This window comes from Micromys minutus, assembly GCF_963924665.1.
Source record: "Micromys minutus genome assembly, contig: SCAFFOLD_112, whole genome shotgun sequence".
Classification (NCBI taxonomy): domain Eukaryota; kingdom Metazoa; phylum Chordata; class Mammalia; order Rodentia; family Muridae; genus Micromys; species Micromys minutus.
The window spans coordinates 703810-726108 of record NW_027667875.1 but is presented as its reverse complement, the minus strand read 5'-3'; the positions used below and the strand labels follow the sequence as shown (position 1 = coordinate 726108).

Here is a 22299-nt window from a genome sequence, read left to right as displayed (position 1 = left end):
TGCTATGTGGTCTTATTGGAGAAAATGTAGCACTGAAGGTTGTGGAGGTCACTGTGATCTCCAGTGCTAGCAGAGAGATGACTTTCACACTATCAGGATTCTAGCTTGATACAAAGAAGGAAAAAGGCAAACCCAGGAAATCAGAGCAAGCTGGAAACCATCTACTGATGCTAGCAGAAGAAGCTGAAGTTCAAGTTTCTCAACAGATCTGCTGCTATTCTTGGGCCAGTAGCCACAGCCAAGGAGCCCCAGCCCCTCAGCACTTCTCAGCCAAAAGCCAAGCCAGAGTAGCAATTTGGCAGATAGCAGGATTCCAACTCACCATGTGCCCCTGCAAAATATCTGCTAAATAAACAGTAAACAGACTCTAGGAATGTAGGTATGTGTACCTACAGTGTGTGTGTGTGTGTGTGTGTGTGTGTGTGTGTGTGTGTGTGTGTGTGTGTGTGTGTGTGTGTAAGAGAGACAGGGGAAGGGAGAAGAGAGAACACATAAAAACATTTTAACAGCTATATCTAAGAATTAATTCCTTCAGCCACTATCAAAAGCAACCTCCCTGGAAAGACACAATCACAATTTTCCTTTTTTTCTCTTTCTGAGCCTCTTTTCTATTGGTGCAATCCTTAACCTACTTTCTCCAGAGTCATCTTGTTTGACATTGAAGTCAATGGTATTTCAGATCCCTCTGACATTTCTGAGAATCACTGCTCCCCAGCCTTTTTCTCTAGATTCATTTTCAAGTATCCCACTGTCTCTGTCCAATGTTCTGGAGATTTCAATCACATTTTGTCCCACTAGACATTTCACACGTCTATATTTTAGTTTTTCAACCATCGCAGCCTGTTCCTGTTGGTGAGTATGTGTGTGTATGTGTGTGTATTTGCACACATCTGCATGCCTGTCTGTCCACTGTGTCAGTAAAAGAATCTTAGTGCAATGTCAGGACTAGCTTCAAACTCCTGACCTCAAGCCATTCTTCTACAATCTCTGAAAGATCAGCTCAACAGACACAGGCCAAACGATACTGTGCCCAGCCATTCACAGTTTTTTTTAATGGGAGATGCAGGGCACAATATATAAAGAAAGATAAACGGGGTTGGGGACACAGAGAGATTGGTTAAATCAAATTTTTATAAATTCAATAGAAACAGTCAGATCGTGTACACATTTATGTCCCTAAAAGCACAGCCTTGTCATTATCATGTGATGACTCAAGGATGGCGTGAGCCACAAGACTCTATGGCAGTGATTAGCTGTGGTTCTTAACCTTCCTACTGCTGTGATTCTTTCTTCATATTGTGGTGACCCACAGTCGTCAAATAATGTTTGTTGCTGCCTCATAACTGTAATTGTGCTATTGTTATAGATCACAATGTAAATATCTGACATGCAGATGATTATGGTAGCCCTCAGGAAAGGGTTGTTCAACCCCATAGGAGGCCATGACCCACAGATTGAGGTCTACTAAACTAGAGCAATTCCTAGTCATGATAATAAAACACGTTCAGATTTACACATGAATCCAGGAGTTGTGTGCCAGTCAAAAGTATCTGGAATCTGAAAAAAAAATTTGCATGAACCCTTATATAGGCAGGAAGGTAATTAAGCATTACAGTATTTACCTTATGGTTGCCCTTGTTACAGACAAAATACACAAATCATGTAGCAAGATTGGGAGAAGGAAGGGGTTATTTGACATAGAATACAGTCCTCAATAACATGAACTATTCAGATGTCTCTGACCATTTCCTTCCCTGGAAAGAATACAAATTAAGAATCTCAAAAACATCTATTCTCTGGAAACTATTCAGGAGCAACAATCACAGTATAAGCAAGACCTAAAAGATAAAGGAGGTAAGAGCTTTGAGCCCATGTACAACCTGTCTATGTGGCTCAAGAGAAGGAAAGCCAAGCCATTTCTGAATCTTCCCTCTAGAGAGTTCTGCACCTCTAGAGAATTCTGCACCTCCCCAGAAAATCTCTCCATGCCTGCTTTTTTTTGAGCCAAGACCTTTATAGAACTAACATTTGTTTTCAAGATTCGGCAATAAGATTATTGCTAATATTTTTCTTGGAGCTGTTGTGCAGTTTAAAATGAAGTAATACACAGAAGGAATGCAGCAGTAAGATTAGGAAAGATCAATATTTTTGAAAAGCCTGGACTCTATTCATTTACAGGGGATGCTGGAAGAACTCTTAGTCATCATTTCCAAAAGAAATCATGTCATCTTCTTACATGTGTCCAGAACAGCAGAAACTGCAGCAAGTCCAAATAGAAATAAGATAACTGAGAAACACTAGGCTTCTGACTACAGGCCATAGCAGAACAGACTAGAGACCACAGAAAGAAATAATCTGCAACAAGATCTAAAAATCAGCGAAAGCTGTGAAGGTCTTTTTGAACAGTCAAGAAACTCTGAAAAGTGTCTGCAAACTCAGAGGCAGTAAGAACTAGACATGATGTTAGGATCAACTCTTTCTATGTAGGACATTTTACCAGCCCAACTAATTTCACAAACAACAAAAGTATCCAACACAGAGCAAAGCAAAGCTAAGACCAGGAGACTAGATCTATTTCTGCTTGAGTGTCTGTTCTATGCCTAACCTGAAACAACTCACACAGGTCTCTAGACAGAGTAGCTTCCAAACTTACAGAGCTAAAGCTATGTCAGAAAAAGAAGGTTAAAAAGTTAAAGGAAGCTTTTTGTCTCCTCTTCTCCTTACTCTCATCTGCCCTTCTGCCATTAATATTCTTATACTTGCGGAACTCAAAAGAGGGTGAACTATGACTGGAGAGAGTGGTTAAAAGTCAAATAGTTTCAATGTAAATTGTGAAGTTTAAGAGAATTTCACCAATGTTTCTTTTCAAAACCCCTTATATCCAAGTTTGGAAACTTCAATTATACAAAGCAGATAAATACTAACACTAACTTTTAGGAGATATTCTTCAAAATAAAGGAAAGCATAAATCTGGGAGCATAACTTGGCTGTACAGCCTCTGCCTGCCATATGTGAAGCCCTAGGCTTAAACCAAAAGAAGCAAGAAAGAAAAGAAAGTATAATGGTAGGGAAAGAATGAGAAAAGAAATGAGGACCAGGAGGAGGGAGGGAAAGAAAAAGGGGAAAGGAAGAAAAAGAAGTACTACCGATTATCATCCAAAAATTACTGTTGAAAATATATTAATATCTGCATTTGTGGATACAAAAAAAATTACCCTTTCATGGAGAACCATTTAAAAAGGGAAGGATTGATCAGCACATTCTCCACTCATTTTCTGTTAAATCAACTTTTACCACTATGTGGGAAAACTGTGCCCAGAAAACAACCAACATAGTTATTCAACATATTCATTTCCAAACTAGAGATAACTGGTCTACCTACCAGGTACCTTGCTTAGCTACTGCTTAAACACACAGAGGGCAAAGCTCTATTATTGGTCCAGGATCCTGTGAGGCTTGAAGATAGATTGGCCAATATATGGCCATCTTGTAAGCTAAACTCAGGCTACTGAAGAAGTGGCAAGTGGCAAACTCTTAGGACAGAACACAGCAATATTTTATGTGAATTGTATGTTGTGGTCTGTCCATTCAAATATAAATTGAGTTTATATTTTCCTCCAAATTTTAAAAAATATTTCTTTATATTTTAGAATTTATATTTCTTTTATATTAGAATATTTAGAAAATATTCTTCATATATATGTGAACCGTGTGCATTGAATGCCCTTGGAGGCCAAAAAGATCATTAGATCCATAAACAAGAGTGAGAAATGGCTCTTAACCAACTGATAAGGGTGCTGGAAAAGTTATTAACTATTGAGCCCTCTCTCTTTAGTCCCTTTCCCAAACATTTAGTATACTCAGTTTAAATATTGAACTAGCCAGCTGTTTCTGTAAAAGGTCAGAGACTAAGTATTTTAAGCTATGCTGGCCACAGAGCCTCCAGTGAAACTCTTTAACTCTGTCTCCACAGTATAAAAAGGGTCACAGGTGCTAATTAGATGAATGGATATGGCTGTGTTTCAGTAAAACTATCTATGAACTAAACAGAGAAGTAATTTGGGGCAAAAGCAATTTGCTTTACTACCGTTGCAAAGATGAATTTAAAAATTCCAAATTTAAAAAAAAAAAGAAAAAGAGGGTCTCTGGTACTTTAGTTTTTCCAAGCAAAAGCCAAAGTTTTTAATAGATATGTCAGAATATACCTTTTAGGGTAAGAACTAGAATTAAAATAATTTCGAAAATATCTAATAGTGTCTGTCTAAATGAAAACAAAATTCTCTTTACTTAATGTCAACTTTGAACAAAATTAAATGGAAAACTATCACTGGGGGTACTCTTGCAAGACAAGAAGTATTAAAGAAAATTTGGCCAGTATTCATAATAAGAGGTGGATCAAAAACAATGCATCTATGGGAGAAAACGCATCTTAGGAAGAGCTTCTTGCATCCACCTAGCTCTTCTTCATCTTTAAGCAGTCCTCTTCTCAACTTCAAAAGGAGTCATCTAGGATCAATTATAATCAAGTTTCCTGTTTTCTCTAGAACTTATAAGTAATCACCTGCTAATCTCCCAAACATTATTAGAGACAAGCTTACCAAATTACACTAGTTAATATATTTTTATTGTGTTGAGAGTAATAAGACTTTAAACTCTCTAGAAAGTTCAAAGTGATCAGACCAAGTAGAAAAGATAACTAAAGGGTTATATTTTTGCAGCCAGAGATGGAAAGTAAGGTACCTCCCACTGGTCTTATAATCCAAAGATTCATGGTTCTGAAAGGGTATGTATGCCCCCTTTTATCTACATGATTACAGAGGCAGGTAAACAACAGTGTCTTTCAAACTTGAGATAATTCTGCAGGTATAGGATTGACGGAATGAAAACATATCCTGGAATATTTCACCTTGGTTTTATACCCAAGGGAACTGCCTCTAAAAATTAATGATCTGTGAAAATGTCTTGTATAAATAGAAGCCTGGTTCTCCCCCTCAATCCCCCATCAGAAAAATAAATCCTGGGGAAATAATATTAATTCAAATCCAAACTCCAAACCTTCTGAAAGTCAATTTGTATTCACTGGAGGCGGGTGAGAAACTCATCAACTGCAAATGTGCCTTTCAGGAGACTGCACTGTGTATGACATGGAGATGGGAGCCAATGACTACAACACAACATGTTACTGCAGTAGCTGAAATATTTCCTCCACAAAAAGAGCAACAAAAACCACCTCAATTATGACATCATAATCAACACAGGAAGGGATACAAATAAATCAAACCACAGCTTCCTACCAGGTCAGTAAAATTTAAAAGGCCAATCATACCTTTACTTCTGGAAAGTACTGGCTAACGGTCTCTCTCACATTGTTAATGTGAAGACCTAGAAATCTTATTAATTTCAATGAGTCTGTGTGAGTCATTGGTTTCACAATATAAAGGTCAGATTCCTATGATAGAACTCTGAGCAGAATATCTAGTAAGCAGGTGTTCATATACAATAACTAACATTACTCAGGATATATGGTAATCTTAAAACACAGTATGTCATTAAACCTGAAACCTCAAAGTCGCTACAAAAGCAGTAATAACAGGAAACAGAAACCACTATTCCTTGATATCTATGAACATAAATGGACTCAACTCCTCAATAAAGAGACATAGGATATCAGACTGGATACGTAAACAAAATGCAGCATTTTCCTGCATACATGAAACTCATATCAGAGACAAAGACAGACACTATCTCTGAGTAAAAGGTTGGGAAAAAAAAACTTCCAAGCAAACAGCCCCAAGAAGCAAGCTGGAGTGGCTATTCTAATATCGAATAAAGTAAATTTCCAACCAAAAGTTATCAAAAAAGATAAGGAAGGACACTTTTTACTCATTACAAGGGAAATTTCTCAGGAGGAACTCTCAATCCTTAACATATATGCTCCAAATATAAAATCACCCCCACTCATAAAAGATACCCCACTAAAGCTCAAAAAATGCATTTGGCCCCACACAATAATAGTGGGAGACTTTAATACGCCACTCTCACCAATGGACAGATCATGGAAACAAAAACTGAACAAGGAAACTGCAAAACTAGTAGAGACTATGAACCAACTGGAATTAATAGATATCTACAAAACATATCATCCTAAAGTAAAAGAATACATCTTCTTCTCAGCACCCCATGGCACCTTCTCGAAAACTGACCACATAATTTGACACAGAACAAGCCTCAATCGATATAAGAAGACTGAAATACTCCCATGCATCCTCTCAGTTCACCATGATCTAAGGCTGGTCTTTAACAACAACAAAGAAAACAAAAATCCCACATACACATGGAAACTAAACAATGCTCTGTGAAATCATAGAATGGTCAAAGAAGAAATAAAGAAAGAAATTAAGGACTTAATTAAAGAGAAAACATGTATTCTTTTTAACTATAAGGACTAGTTTGTGACATGTATTACTGTGTTATATTGTGATTGGCAAAAATGTACATTTTAGAAAAATGAATCACCTTACCCATCCTTTCTACTCTAAAAACAGAACCAACATTTGCTCATATATGAAGTCAGGGTGGCACTATACAGTACCCCAACTGGTCACCCAAAAAAAGGTACAGAACTGACTGGTAATATTTATGATGAAGCTTTTCCAATGAAATCACTTTAGAAAACAAAATACCTTTTATGAAGGCTTGAGGTTTCAAATATTCCAATGTTCCTCACCTGCCAGCCACCCACATCAGCTAACTACACAGCCGAGTGGCTGATGTCACACAACTGCCACTCCTACCCTCTGATGAGTCTGTAGGAACTTGTTTCATTTATGTTTGGCACAGTTCTCAGCTATCTCTAAAAGCACTCTCTTCATTTCTTATAATACAACCCCCAGAGCTAAGCACAAGTAAGAAACCAAAACCACTCATGAGCATGCCAGCCAAACTGATTTCTACTATCATTCTGAGGTAATAAGAAGTGACCACTGGCCAGTCCTCTGCTTGAAGGCATCGTCCTGTTTCTTCTCTTCTTCCATGGACTGCCCCCCTGCACACTGAGGTGCAGAGGTATCCAGAGACCACAGTAAGTAAGCATCACTGAGAAACACCTTTGTGGAGGAACTGAGAAAGCATGTTCTAACAGAGCCCCATGGGTGCACAGGTGTGACCTGCCAGACCCACTGCTGACCAGCTGTGCTGCGGCTACCTGTGAACAGCATCAGGTGCTTCCTGCTCACATCACTTACTGTGCCGGGCATGTGACTTCTCTCATTCCTCCCATTCTGTGAGGGGCCATTTTTGAGCTTCTTCTTCTTTTTGGCTGTCTCTTTGTGTTCTTTCTGCTTGTTCTGCACCTCAATAAGTACAGAAATAAAGCTGTTTTCCAGTTCCTTCGCAAACTCCAGTTCATCTCTCAGCGAAAACTGCTGCACCAGCTCCTCAGAGTACACTTTAATAGCTGTCTCAATTTCTTCCAGCAGTTCCTTTAGCTCAGACACTGACAGCCTTTTCACTCCTGTGGCCAGAAACAAAGTACAGGGAACATTGAGACTGGATTGTTTCACGGCAGCATAACGGGTGCTTTAAACCAAAGGACAAATCAAAGTCTAAGCAATTATACTGAGTGTTTGGGATCTTCTCAGAAACTATGACGCTCTGGTGGGTACATATGAGTAGAGATGAGTAAAGTACTCAGCCGAGATGAAAACTTTATCTATTTTTATATGTATGAATCAAGCATCCCAGGAAAGTACTATAGCCAAGACTGAAATGAGCTGGTCTGAGGAAAAGAACAGACACAAAAGCAGAGTGAAGGGACTCAGAGTGACAAGCAAGCTGGCAGGGACAAGAAACAGTCAGAAAGGATCAAATAAAATGCTAGCTCAATCCTCAGGAGGATGAAAGGAGGGACAGTCCATGACAATCACTTCGGTTCTTCCCCAGCACTCCAAAGCAGGAGAGCCAGGGGGCTATCGCTGAAGCCCTACTGTCTGCACCTTGAAATGAGACAGAATGAGCTGGAGGGAAGCGTTTACAAAAGTCATAAAACAAAAGTGAGGTTACTGTAATCCAATGTAACCACTATCTTTACAGAATGGAGAGAACAGACATCACCTCCTGAAAACCAAGGAGAAACACAGCTATCCCCAGCCACAAGCCAAGGAGTTGAATTTTAACCTCTGGCCCACAAAGTTCAGATACGGTAAGTTCCACTGTCTAAGCCACCCAGTCTAAAGAACTTTTTGGGAATGCTAGCTTAACTAATACATACTTTCCATATCTTATATATCAAGACTGGATTTTGGATTTAGTACTCCAGCAGGGCTAATGGCTTATCTACAGACCAAATTGTGGCCAAATCATATCAGAGAAAAAAATGTTCTGTGTCAGAAAATGTTCTGAAGGTTAAAAAGAAGCCACATAATACACAGAGATTAAGGTAGGCCAGCCTCAGACCTTTGGTCAAAACATAGATACAGGAGAGAGTACAATATGGCGAAGACCTACGATTACCATAGAGCTTGATGGCAAGAGGATTAAACTGCAGATATGGGACACGGCCAGCCAGGAGCAGTTTCAGACAATCACGACAGCCTACTACAGGGGTGCCATGGGTATCATGCTGGTCTATGACATTACCAATGAGAAGTCCTTCAACAACATCCGGAATTGGATTAGGAACATTGAGGAGCATGCCTCGGCAGATGTGGAGAAGATGATACTGGGGAACAAGTGTGACGTGAATGACAAGAGACAGGTGTCCAAGGAAGGAGGAGAAAAGCTGGCGCTTGACTATGGGATCAAGTTTATGGAGACCAGTGCGAAGGCCAACATCAATGTGGAGAATGCATTTTTCACTCTCACCAGGGATAACAAAGCAAAAATGGGCAAAATGTTGGAAGGGAACAGCCCTCAGGGGAGCAGCCATGGACTCAAGATCACAGTGGAGTGGCAGAGGAGGACCAGCTTCTTTCAATGCAGTCTTTTCTGAGGACAAGATTTCTGTCCATCCTGAGCCTGTGCTCAGCCCAGCTGACTGTGCCTGCCCCGGGCAAGCCTCCACCTTCAATGCTCGGACTCAATTGAGAAATTGATTATTTTAGTAACCATCTGATCTTCTCCAACTTCAGAGATGGACCAAGTTAGAATTTTGCTGTTTTTCCTGTGTCATCTGCCAGTCAGGCCTATCCATCCCCTGCCGCATTGCCACAGTTGGAGAGAGGTTGGGTGGGGGAATGGCAGCCTCCATCTCCAGCCTTCTGTCCCTCCACCACTGAAAGGAGGCCAGTGGCAGTGCCCAGCCTGCCTGGCCCCATACTCAAAGCACCACCTCAATGAGGGTCAAGCCTGGCATCTGCCTTCACCTGTTCTCAGTTGTAGACAAGTGACAGCCATATCCACTGTCTCCTTATGTGTCAAACCAAAGGGAAGCACAAACTAACTGAAGCCCACTTAGAGGATTTTGGAAGAAGTGGACGGCTCCCATGGTCAGAGCAGGGAGTCTGTGATCCAGACTGAGGTGACCACCACTCTCTCATGATCCACTGTCATTGGGCCACCTGTGTCAGTGACACAGAAATCACCTCCATATCTTCTCCTTCTCTGGCTGGCTCTAATCGGATGTTCTTTTCTAGCTATGATTTTTATATTTCAGATTCCTAACACCATGAGGTGATTCTGTCTTTGATTTCCTAGCAGCAGACCTGGGAGATCGGGAACCATGTGTCTGCCCTGTCATAGGGCACCTGGTCCCTGAGACCCAGACAGACATTCCATGGCACAGTGCGACCCTGCAGTCTTTACACTAACGTTGTGACAGCTCTGTCCTCCAAGAGGGGTGTTGTCTAGGAGCACCTTTTGTTTTACTCTAACCCTTCCCCCAAGCTGACAGTCAAGCTGTCATTATCAAAATCTCTCCCTTTTTTGAAATTAAAACCAATGTACCAGCAGTAGTCACCAGCCCTCCCCTAGAGTCCCTGATGTACCATGTTTACACTGACCAGAGAAAATCCAATTAAAGTGCATTTTAAAAGTAAAAAAAAAAAAAACAAAAAAACAAAAAAACAAAAAACGAAACAAAAAAAACATAGATACAAGCCCAGATCATAATGGGATCTTACCCAGGAGGGAACCAGGCCTGGCAATCAATAATCATGATGCCTCAGCTGCCAGTCTCAGAGCAATCCCATGCTGGGTATGGCTATTCCGGACCTCTTCTTGACAACCAGCCACCAGGTACTTACAGTCCAGTGCTGTCAAATCCAGACACAGATCCAACTCTAAAGAAATCTCACTTCCCCAAATTCTTCAAAGCTACATCAAAGACAACTGTTCATAAACTTAGGAATTCTTTTCAATAAATACATTACTATCTTGCTTTTTATAAGCTAAAGTTTCTCTCCAGAAAATGCATGTTGAAGTCTTAACTCACAGGAGCACAGAATAAACCAGTGTTTGGAATATTTACAGAGATGACTAAGTTAAAATGAGGCACAAGCCAGTTCTCAATCTAATGTGACCAATATCTCACAGGAAGACGAAGAAGCATGAGACACTGGTACATACAGAAGGAAGCCCAGGGAAAGGATGGCCAGCCACAGGCCAGGGAGGAGGCTTGAGAGAAGCCAAACCTCAGACCTTATCAGAACAACCAGGAAATAAACTCAGGCTGTTGAAGCACCCCAGACTGCAGAAAATTCTCCCAAAAACAAACCAGTCCAGGGCTTGAGGAAAATGCAACAGAGTCCTGCACAATGGCCAAAGTATGTGCAAAGAACTTATGGCCAGAGGACCCAAGAAAATTAAAGCTTTCTGGAGACGTGCCATTTTGTGTTGAATGTAGACAGAAGGCATTGAGGCTGACATAAGGAGGGTCTCTTACACTCTTCATAGCTGCTCATGCTAGAACTCTTAAGAGTTTGAATCTCCTGGGAGAGCATGTAGAGGCGGTCTGTCTGTGGGGGGGGTCTCCTCATCTTCTGGGTCTGGTGATTCCTGCATCATTTCTTCAATTTCAATAACCTTCCAAAACATGTACATTGCTGTTAATCAAATAAATTAACCAAGAAAATAACTGATTGTGTCACAGTACTTACTAGATTACCTGAGTAGAGAGATATTAAATGCCTAGTATGTACAGGAAGCACATGTAGAAGTGAACACTGCTTATGGAATTTATAATATATGAACACAAAATTAAATAGAATATGATCTTGTATGTCTACTGCGACTCAACAGACCCTAGCAGATCTTCATGTGTCTGAAAAAAAGGTGCTGTAATTTACTCATACGCAGATCATAGCTAGAGTTGAAAGATGGTAAATACTGGAAAATGTACTATAAACCACACAAGTGTGCTCAACTTCAATGTATTCTACATTAATTTGACAAAAACTTACAAAATGTAATATACATAAAAATATTCACAGATAGAACAGGAAGTTAGCTCTCTAGCAGAAAAAGAATTTCATTTATTAATTCAGTGAAAGACAAATGGGGTATTTTTAAATTACCAAAACCAGAATCAGACAGAAAAAAAGCTTCGAGAAGAAGGAAGACTCCAGAAATGCACCTAGCTTTAATTACACCAGGACCTACTTTAATACTCAGTATGAGTCAAGCCTTACAACTCTACCTTGTCTGATTCCAGATTAAGAGAAAAGGGAAGTAGAAACTTTAAAGGGAAGAGAAAAATACTCACTACTTAAAAAAGAGTGGGAGGGCATTTAAAATTAAGAAACATTTAAAAATGCACTTCAATGTTGATGTAAAACACAGTGAGTACATCTGAAAGAACCTAGGCATCAATTAATGTTACATGTAGCTCTTCAGCTGGGGAAAGTAAAAGCCAACCCAAGAGGGATCGTGCTGAGTAGGAAGGAAGCCTCCCCATATACCAATGTGAACAGTACAGTAAGACATTCCAGGAGGCTGTAGCAGGGGAGTCTGTAAACCTTAAAAACAGAAACAACATGGGATCCAGCATATTTCTTGGGGACTGAGACTGTTCAGGGTCACAGTGCATTCTGAACTGTCATTACCTTTCTCGTTAGCACCACAGTTGCCTAAGCCTAGAACAATCTAACTACAAATGTAATCAGGGAATCAGAAAGACATTCCTGCCGTGCACATGCACCCCTCTGACCTAGCCATAACATATCTTCTTACTGACCTTCTCTTCCCTGACTAAAAATAAAAGGTGACAGAATGCACAGCTGGGCAGCCTATACAGCCATGTCCCACTCTGGCAACAGTTCAGGTGCAGGAGGGGTGCTCAATGGCAGGGCTGACTCAGATGGTTTCAAGATGACTTTGATATTACTACCACACCCCACAGGTATAATGCCAGCTTCTGTCTGCAGAATATAACAAACACTTTTATTGTTTGTTAAAAATTCTTACCCAGGGTTCTACAGAAAGAAGCCTGCTCGGGCCAAGCTGGGCAGCTCAGATCTCTGATTTCAAGCACTCAGGAGGTAGAGGCAGGGGGGTCTCCATAGTCTGAGAACACCTTTGTCTGCAAAGGGAGTTCCAGGCCAGCCAAGGTATGTAAGGAGACCTTGGCTCAAAACAAACTCAAATATTCCAGTCCACTCATGTTTGGGTAACCTTGTAAAAAGCAGAAATTTTTTAAGTTTTTTTTTTTTTTTAAATTTTGGTTTAAACACTAACCCTCTGTTACTTGTAATCAATCACAGACTGTGACTAGCCTGGAAATCTTCCCAATTCAAAAACATAATCTTCCTTGGACAGTAGACAGCTTGTTTCACCTCTCCATTGAAGCCTCAATGTCAAGCCAGCACTGCCCACACTATTCTACAGGAAAGGAGAGTATTCTGACAAGCTTCATTTGCTGCCAGTGTAAGAAGTGGCTCTCAGGCCCAGGCTTCACCTCCATACCTGGTCTGCAGTAGAGAGAGGCTCCTCGTTGACACAGGAGATGATGATTGAATGCATGTCCAGCTGCTCTCTCAGCTGCTCTTTATCTGAGGTGTCAAAGAGCAAGCCACCACTCATCTAGAAACAGAAACACCCTATTTAAAAGGAAGACCTGAGTCTGAGACAATGGGAAAATGTGGTGTGCTCCTTGACAAGCGAGAAGAGACGACCACCACCCCTTCTCAGATCACGCTTTATTGTGGGAGCCTCTTGGTTGAAGGGGAGAGCAGGAAGCAAGAGGCCCTGAACTATCCTGGCTGTCTGCTTATATAAGGAGAAGTGCGTACCGGGCCTGCCATGATTGGTTTTCACCAGTCTGCTGACACCAGAGGCCTCGGGATTGGCCAGAGATAGGTTATGTACTGCGCATGCGCAGGGTGCAGTGCCTTAGCTGACAAGAGCATTACTATATATGGAGTTGTTTACCTCAATCCGTGAGGGAGCCAGCTCCATCTTATAATGGCGTCCACATTCGGCTCCCCACAAGAAAATACATGCAGTTCCTTGGAAGGGGTAAACTGACAGGCACTCCACACACACAGCATGTTGAAATGCTTTTTAACTAATTTATCTAATTTATTAATAAATTTTTACTAATTTATCTACAAACTACTTCCTAACATGCAAATACTCAGAGTAAAAGGAATTGACATCCTGGCAGGCAGTATCTGTCCATGAGACACACTGAGCTTCCCAGATGAACATCTTAAAGAAGAAAGAACATCTGCAGGTCCTAAAACACCTTTAAGCCTAACTATGCTGGAGAACCTCCAGTCACCTCGGAGCCATTTTCTACCTGAGCTCTGTGCACAGGAGGCTGACCATATGGACCAGAACAAAGGATGCCCTTGACTTCAGGCTTCCAGTTGGGTTACACATTACTGATGGACACCAGAAGACTGCAAGGTGAGAAGGAGAGTGCTGGGCTCCTGTTGTCCTCCTCTCTGCCAGAATGCCATTTGCCAGCTCTGGCTCTAGTCAAGCAGACTTCTCAGCTAATCTCTACAGTTTCTAGGAACTTCTCTCTCTCCCCTGTTCATCTCAGGTCTGCTATAGCAGCAATAGCTGTAACCGTTCCTGGAGTACCCAGGAGCTGGAGCCAAGCCTGAGATACTGTGTCATGCCTAGTCACTTTCTCTCATACCTACCCAACCCAATGTAAATAGCCCCTCTAGGAATATTGAGTTTTCTATCAACATCAATGATGAAAGGTACCTGCAAGACCCAACAGAATCAAGGAACTAGTACTGTCACATGATTTAGAGCTCTATTCTCCGAGAAGAACTAGCATACAATGAGAACAAACTATGGAAGAAAAAAATACCATTACAGTACATAGTATATCATTAAATTGATGTATTAATCAATTATTATACAATATTACATGACAGACCAAGGAACCGTAATCTAAAACTTAAGTAAATAAATAAAAATCCTTAATATCCAAATGTTTCAAAATCAGAAGCTTATTGAGTAGCTTCATGATGTCACCAGGAGAAATTTCTCATATGACCTCAGTGTGGCAGGTTGTGCTCTAAACACATGTAGACCAAAAATACTAAAAATCCCACCAGACTATATAAATAAAATAATATTGTAATCATGCTTATACTTGGGTCCCACCTCTGTATCTCATTATATACCCACAAATATTCCAATTAAAAAATCCAAAATCAAAAGCAATCATTTTAGATAGAGATCACTCAACCATTTATAAATATTTTAGCATAACTGAGTTAAAAAATATTAGGCATGGTAATACGGGCCTGTAAAGCCAACAATAGGATGAGACAGGAAGATCTCAGTTCAAAGCCTTTCTAGGCAACTTAGTAACATCCTGTCTTAAAATGAAAAGTACAAAATGGTTAGGGATATATCTCACAACCTGCTTAAAGCCCTAGGTTCAAGCCCCAGTAATTGAGGTAAGAGAGGTTTATCTGAAAAAGCAATTTTATTTACTAGTATATAGGATATATTTGAACTATGGAATAAAATGGAGCAGATGCAGGTCTCTAGAACCTTCCCAGTTCTTTATACAAGAGTTTCAGGAGCTTTCAGATGAATTCCAGCCAGAATAAAGATAGTGAAAGGAAAAAGGGTATGAAGGGGCCCCTGGCATGCTGATTTTTCACGGAAGCATGGGAAAGACCTGCTGCTCTCCACCTCTGTAGGTACTGGTGCAATTCTCTGCCTACCCCCGGTGACAATGTACCTTCTCTTTCTATTTCTCATAGCATCTCAGGCCAGGAAAGGCCTAGCAGTGAGAACAAACACACACAACCATCGTGAAATTTTAGAACTCCATATATGATAGACAAAAGCAAAATAGCAGAAGAAGAATCAGAAATTAAAATTGTTGGCATCAGGATAGCTCCTATCCTCAGAAATGGCACCACCCACAGGTGACAGGGACCTGGCACATCCATCACCATGGAAACAGCCAAGCATTCCCAGGATACACAGGTTCAGAAGCCAACCTTCACCTTTAAGTAAATGATGTCACTACCCCATAAAGACAGAACCATCCTACCCTTCTCTCTGTCTCTCTCTCTCTGTCTGTCTCTCTCCCTGTTTCTCTGTCTCTCTGTCTCTCTCTCTCTCTCTCTCTCTCTTTCTCTCTCTCTCTCTCTCTCTCTCTCTCTCTCTCTCTCTCTCTCTCTACCTCTTCTTTCTCTTTCCTCTTTACCCCATCCCCTGTTCCATAATTCTATTAAACCTCTCCACTTGGGACCAAGCAGGTTTGGTGTAGTTAGAGTGAGCCCAGAATTCTAATTAATGAGAGTGGGAGTCTGTACGGTGATCTTAGATTTTCTCCAGACCTGCCTGGCCTTGGGTCCTTGCATGGCAAGGCAGCTGCCTGGTTCCCTTAACTGCTGACACCACTGCCTAGCGATTTTGCACCACCTCCCAGGCAGCTGATCACCACCACTCATGCTGCCACCTCCACCCACCCACTGTCACAGTCTTCCACCATGTGATTCGCTGCTGCTACTGAGGCCACTGGACATACTCGTGGGCCGCTGCCCACTGTGGCCCACCATGTGCCACATGGGCCACTAAGGCAGGTCAGCTACACACCACACATTTTCACTTTTCCTGATATCAGATTGTGGCTAAGGTTCCCACACAAACACCAGCAAATTAAAAGAGCAGGTTAATAGATCTTACAACTCCAGTTGGAAAAGAGAACCCCCAATTTCACAAACAAGGTTTGGCCAGCCTTTGTGGGCAAGGAGGGTTAGTTCTCTGCAGCCAAGGTCAAAAATAGACATTGACCTTCCCGGAAACGCTCCTTAATTTTCACCCCCTAAGGGCTCTTACAGAAGTCCAGGTCTGGTGGGGAGTGACAATTCAGACCTCTGGTAGGAGGTGGATGTTTTCCTCTCTATTGAGTTTATCTACTGGGACATTAGTTGAGATAACTCAATAGCTCCCCCTTCCCAATGGGCAACTCAATGTCTCAGAAGGTATCACTGGGCTCCCCACTGGGATATCTCTTGGAAATATGTTTTAAATATCTAAAACTTATGCCCCAGCTGAGGACAGACATCTAAAATTGATACGCCTCTGCAATAATATTTGGACTCAATATTCATTACACAATGACTCAAATTGGCCACAAGATGGTACCCTAGACTTGTTAATTTTATGAGACCTTCACTCATACTGCCAACTATCTGGTAAATGGATAAGTGGTTCCCTGTGTACAGGCATTTATCTATCTCTGCTCTAGCCCTTCTCTGTGTTCCTCTTGTAGCCCCACCCAACTCCTTTTAGCAATGAGGCAAACAGCAGATGACAGCACAGCTCTCATCCCAGCTAACAAGCCACTCCCTCTCCGAGGCAAAATACATACTACCAACTCAGCTTCCACTCCTGCTACTCTAAACTTTCCAGAACCCTCCTCTCCTCCACTGCTGGACTCACACTCGAGTGTGACACACCACCCACCCTGAGGACCCCTTCCCGCCATCTCTCATCCTCTTCTGCACCGCACCCCCAATCCCACCCCATCTCCACACACACTGGCTCTCTGCTGGTGCAAGCTGCAGGTCGCTCTACCTTGGTGCCTAGTTTTACTCCTCCCATTACCTGCTCTAAGGCCACAGCCAAACTCCCAACAAATTCTTCATTTCCAGAGACACCTGGCCCAGCACCTGTACTTCTGATAAATGAGGTGGCCGGTGTCAATGGGCTACTCCATGTCCACGTACTTCACTAAATAAACTCTCCAAAATAGAAAGCAGACTGGGTTCCTACACCTCCAACTCTTTATGAAACAGTTCCGATACATGGCCCAATCTTACAGTTTGACATTCCATGAGGTACATATGACCATTACTACTAATTTAATTCCTGAGAAATGACAGCAGGTTTGGGAGTAGGCAAAAATGCATGCAGACAAGATCCATCAAAGAGATGGAACATACCTAATTTGATCTGAGGTAGTACCGGACCAAGATCCCCAATGGGATAATAACTCCGCAGGTGCTATTTTAGCCAGAGACAGATTCATAGCCTTCCTCCTGGCCAGTCTCCACAGAGCAGCCTTAAAACTGGTATATTTTAAAAAACATCAAGAGGTTTTTCCAAGACAGACAGGAAACTCTTAACCCCCTGACACTTGTCAAACTTTCCTGTCTTCACCAACACTTCCATCCTAACAGCCAAGAGTTGTTATTTTCTTAAGATCCATCCACAGCCTACTCCTGAAGATTTAAGTTTCTTAAAATTATCACTGTTTCTTGCAGAATCTGCCAGGCATCAGACTTAAACTCAAAATAATCTAGCGCCTCCTTTTCTACCCATCAGGCCCAAGGTTCTTTTCCTGGAACCGACTGACAACTTTACTTTACCCACATGCCCACTGTCAGACGTGCCATGTACCTCCTATTCTTGGGAGATACCTTCTTGGGGTGGGTAGAGGCATTTCTCACAACTAACAAAAGGGCTCAGACAGTCTCTAATCTCTTTCTCTGAGAGATCATCCCCTGAATCAGTGTCCCAGCTTTCTTGCAGTCAGACAATGGTCCCACTGAGTTTACCTCCCAAATCTCTCAAAATCTGACATTCCATGACATTTTCAAATTCCCCACCACCCTCAATCTTCAGGTGAAGTAGAAAGAACCACCCACTCTAAAACCCAGCCTTGTGCAGCTGACACTGAAACTTCACCTTGACTGAGTAAAACTCTTACCTCTGTCTCTTTTCAGACTACTAGCTCTCCCCAAGCGATGTCTCCAGGCCTCACCTTTTGAACTCATGTATGGGCATCCGGTCCTAACTCCTGGCCTCTCACCTAAATGCTCTCCCCTCTCAGATCGTTTACTCACCCTGTTACTTTGCAACCTCCGTTCTCTCCTATGGAATATTGCTGTCCACCATCTACCTCGACCTCACATTGAAACTTGTCCACTGCCTGTCAACACTGGAGACCAAATTCTTCTATCCCCTCCAGACAACTGGCGCTCATCCCTCTCTTCTAAACGGCAGAGACCTTTAAGGATTTTCTTGACACCTACAGCTGCTTAACTTGAGGGACTCACTCACTGGGTCCATCTGTCCCACCTCAAACCTTTTATCCCTCCTCCTAAACGTTCTTCATACATGTCAACCCTAACAGGACCGTGCTCTGTTAAGTTCCAGAAGACATCGAGACCATCCACATTGTCCCCAGTTTCAGAAAATAAGACTTCACCTTGTCAGTGACATTCAACACCACTGGAGTAGACATGGGTTTCTAATCTGCCCCTTATTGTTTGTTTCTATCTAAGGTAGCCAGTACATTTCGAGATTCGCGGTTCAAGAAACTCTCACAGAAAACTAATTTTTTTACAGTGTAAATGATTTTTTTTAAAAAAAAATCAATACCAAGTTTACTACATTTATTCCACAAAGTTTGGCTGCAAGTTTATATATATATATGTATATATATATATATATATATATATGAATGCATGATGGCACAGCTCAATATCTTTATTATTTTAAATTATATCAATTATGTCTGTTTTCTAAAAGAAACACAAAGTATTATTCCAAGTTTGAGGTATCCACAGAAAACTATTTCCCACATATGGAAAACACGTGGCATGAGCTATGTGTTGTTGTCTAGGATGACTCCGACCAAGTTACTAGTTTTAAAAAAAAAAACTGTGGTTACCAATGTTACAAATTTGTAATCATACCCAGTTGCTTATGAGCCAATACTCTAAGACCAGGACATACAGAGCATATTTATACCTTTTAAAACCAGTCAAAGCAAACATGAAGTAACCACACATTTTATATAGTTAAGCTACATAAAAATTACCTTTTTTAGCTGTAATTTAATGAAATGAGCACCCTATCACCAGCTGAGTTCAATAAATACAGTCAGGGATTTGTCTAGGAAAAACAGCCATCAACTCTAAACTGAGAGCACCTGTGCAAGCAGCCTGGCCAGACATTTGGCTCCAGGCAGGCCTCTAGCTGAGCTAACTTCCGGTGTAGGGCTCCAAAGGCCTGCTCTTATTTTATCTTTTATTGTTACCTTTTAGGTATGAGTTAAAACTAAATCAAGAGGTAAGCGAATATAAAACTCAACTTTATATTTCTTGTGAAACAATATAAGGAATTAAGATAATTATAAATCCTCACTAGCTGGCATCTGACTAGCAGCAGTTATCTGGCTAAGTCCACATGGTCAGCAGCCTGACAAGCTGACAGGGATAAGTCAGCTTTAGCTTGGGGTCTTTGGAGGGGTTAGGCTATATTTTTTTTTTATTCTTTCACAGTAAATGTCCAGAAAAAAACAAAGCTATTATTTCTTCCATTGTGTTATTCAGGTGGGTAAAAAATCTTTAAATAATATATTATAAAATATTTTATATACACACATGCCCAGAATTTGTATAAAATTTATTGGGCAAATTTATCTGGTGAGGGGAAACTGAAGTCAAACATACTGTATGGGAGAAAATTAAATCTGAAAAGGTATGTGTGTGTGTGTGTGTGTGTGTGTGTGTGTGTGTGTGTGTGTGTGTGTGTGAGTGTATGTATTACATAGATGGATAGATAGATAGAGAGATAGATAGATAGATAGATAGATAGATAGATAGATAGATAGATAGATAGATAGGGTCTAGTTGTCAAAGTACCATGCTTTAGCAAATGCTAAACCAACAGTTAAGAAGGCCTCTAAATGAAAATTTCTATTGAAAACTTCAGATAGAGTAATTACAAAGTAACTGAGTTATTCGAGTAAAGAGGAGGTCTGGGGACGGGTAGCATCAAAAGAGACACCAGTAGGTGTGTAGGAGAGATAGACCCCAAGTTTATAGAGAGACCCAATATACATATCAACCAATAGAGAAGAAAATAAAACCAGAATGAAAAGAAATCTATATTGACTCAAAACTTAAGGAAAACCTTTTTTGCTTGTCAAAAATTATTGAATTCTTTCCATTTGTTTTCCTATTAAAAAACAAAACAAAACTTTTGAACAGACAACATACAAAGAAACCATCTTTTTTAAGAAGTTGGATATGCCCATTACCCTGATTTGATTATTATGAATTGTAAGCATTTATCAAGTTACCACATTTTACTACATAAATATGTGTTAAGTATTATATGTTGATTAAAACTAAGAACACTGGCAATCCAGAATTTGTTAATTAACGACATTTCATTCTGGTTATACCAATTTGATATGGGGAGTCTTGGGTGTACAGCTACACTTTGTACTTTAATGATTAAATTGATGTCTTCATTCATTCTGAGCAATAGCAGTTGGTCACCATAAGAAGGAGCCAAGATGACTGACTATGGCTTCATCCTCTGGAAGGTACCAGAAGCCCTGACCAGGTGGCCACTCTGAGTACATGTGTGAGTGTATCCTGTGTCATCTGAGTACATGTGTGAGTGTGTCCTGTGTCATCCTAATACTTGTGTGTGAATGTGTCCTGTGTCATCTGAGTATATGTGTGAGTGTGTCCTGTGTCATCAAAAGCTATTCTCTGAATGATAGCTACAAGGTAATATTGGCGGCAGTTATTTGTCCAACCTTAACATTTATTTACTCTTATTTTACCTCTGAAGTAAAACTATATTTTACACTACCATTATATAAATTAAGTTTACTGCGAGGTGATGTACCATTAATAACTTAGAATGTTGGCACTTGAGTATTCAGAGCAACATCAGAGGCTATAACTATGAAAAGAAGTTCAATGGAAACAGGGTATCTCTAGCAGTCAAGAAGCTAAGTAAGCCCATTCATGTCCTATTCTTATGGGAGAGGGATAAGAAGTTTCTTCTAAATTGTATTTAGTACAAAGAAAAATGGACAATGAAGTGACATTTGAGTAAAGGGGGAGGTCTGGAGACAGGTAGCATCAAAGGAGACACCATTTGTTGTCTAGAAAAAAATAGATAATTTAGAGTAGTCTGCTTCAGAAGTGACACCATGAGCCTGGGACTATACCCACACAAGTTCAGGGGAAGCTCTTCATTGGGATCTGATATAGTTATATATTTCACTTGGATCATATACATCATTGTAACATATCTTCTGGAATACTGAATAATGTATATTTATTATAGAAATAATCTAAATTTTCTACATAATCAGAATTAGGCAATCATATTGCCCAGCAATAGCCTACAAAACCCTCTGGAGCTGTCTCCCAAATTTGACAATAATGAGAGAGACAGGAAAAATTTTCTTTTCCATTGATGCACTTTACTCCTTAGGAATTTTCCCCTACAATCTTGCTGCCTCTTTCCTAAGTTCTGATGTCTAAAACTTTTACAATACTTCTTGCTATCTTGAAAAAAAAGCTTTATAATAGAGGAGATTGTGAGGATATGGATAAAAATATCTACTATACCTATAAACATAATTTCAAATTTTTCACATTTTTGTTGGATATATTTTATTTACAATTCAAATGTTATTTCCTTCCCACTTTACCCTCCATAACTTTCAATCCCATTCCTACCCTGCTTCCATGAGGGTGTCCCCCCACCTTCCACTACCTACTTGCCTGACATTCCCCTGTACGGGGGATGGGACCTTGGCTGGACCAATGGATAAAGCACATTTTTAAATGGAGCATGACATGGATAAAGTGATCTTTTATTGCACATATTTGAGAAGATAATGTCTTACTGAATATGGTGGTGAACATTTTTTAACCCTTTTTAATTGAATATTCTCTGTATTTACATTTCAAATGTTATCTCCTCCCTCCCTCTCTAATCCCCCTTCCCCTCCACTTGCCTTAATGAAGGTGCTCACTCTCCCAACCACCCACTCCCACCTTAGTGTTTTGGCATTGGTCTGTATTGGGAAAACACACCTTTCTGAACCAAAGGCCT

General features: G+C 40.7%; 1 protein-coding gene and 1 pseudogene across 2 annotated transcripts in view; one reads left to right on the top strand and one right to left on the bottom strand.

Moving 5' to 3' along the window:
- Positions 1 to 6956: 6956 nt before the first annotated feature.
- LOC308416109 (fasciculation and elongation protein zeta-2-like) overlaps positions 6957 to 22299 on the bottom strand; it is a 39783-nt pseudogene continuing 24440 nt past the window's right edge. Inside the window, exons 2-4 of the transcript in view lie at positions 12898 to 13014; positions 10880 to 11019; positions 6957 to 7513 (exon numbers count right to left, since the gene is read on the bottom strand). The product of the transcript in view is annotated as a fasciculation and elongation protein zeta-2-like (transcript). The remainder of the gene's footprint in view (positions 7514 to 10879; positions 11020 to 12897; positions 13015 to 22299) is intronic.
- On the top strand, positions 7646 to 8989 carry LOC308416100 (ras-related protein Rab-8A-like; the record flags this gene model as incomplete). Its single annotated transcript, XM_080942585.1, has 3 exons — positions 7646 to 7660; positions 8092 to 8200; positions 8472 to 8989. 3 exons carry the CDS (start codon positions 7646 to 7648, stop codon positions 8987 to 8989), a joined length of 642 nt encoding a protein of 213 aa, XP_080798711.1.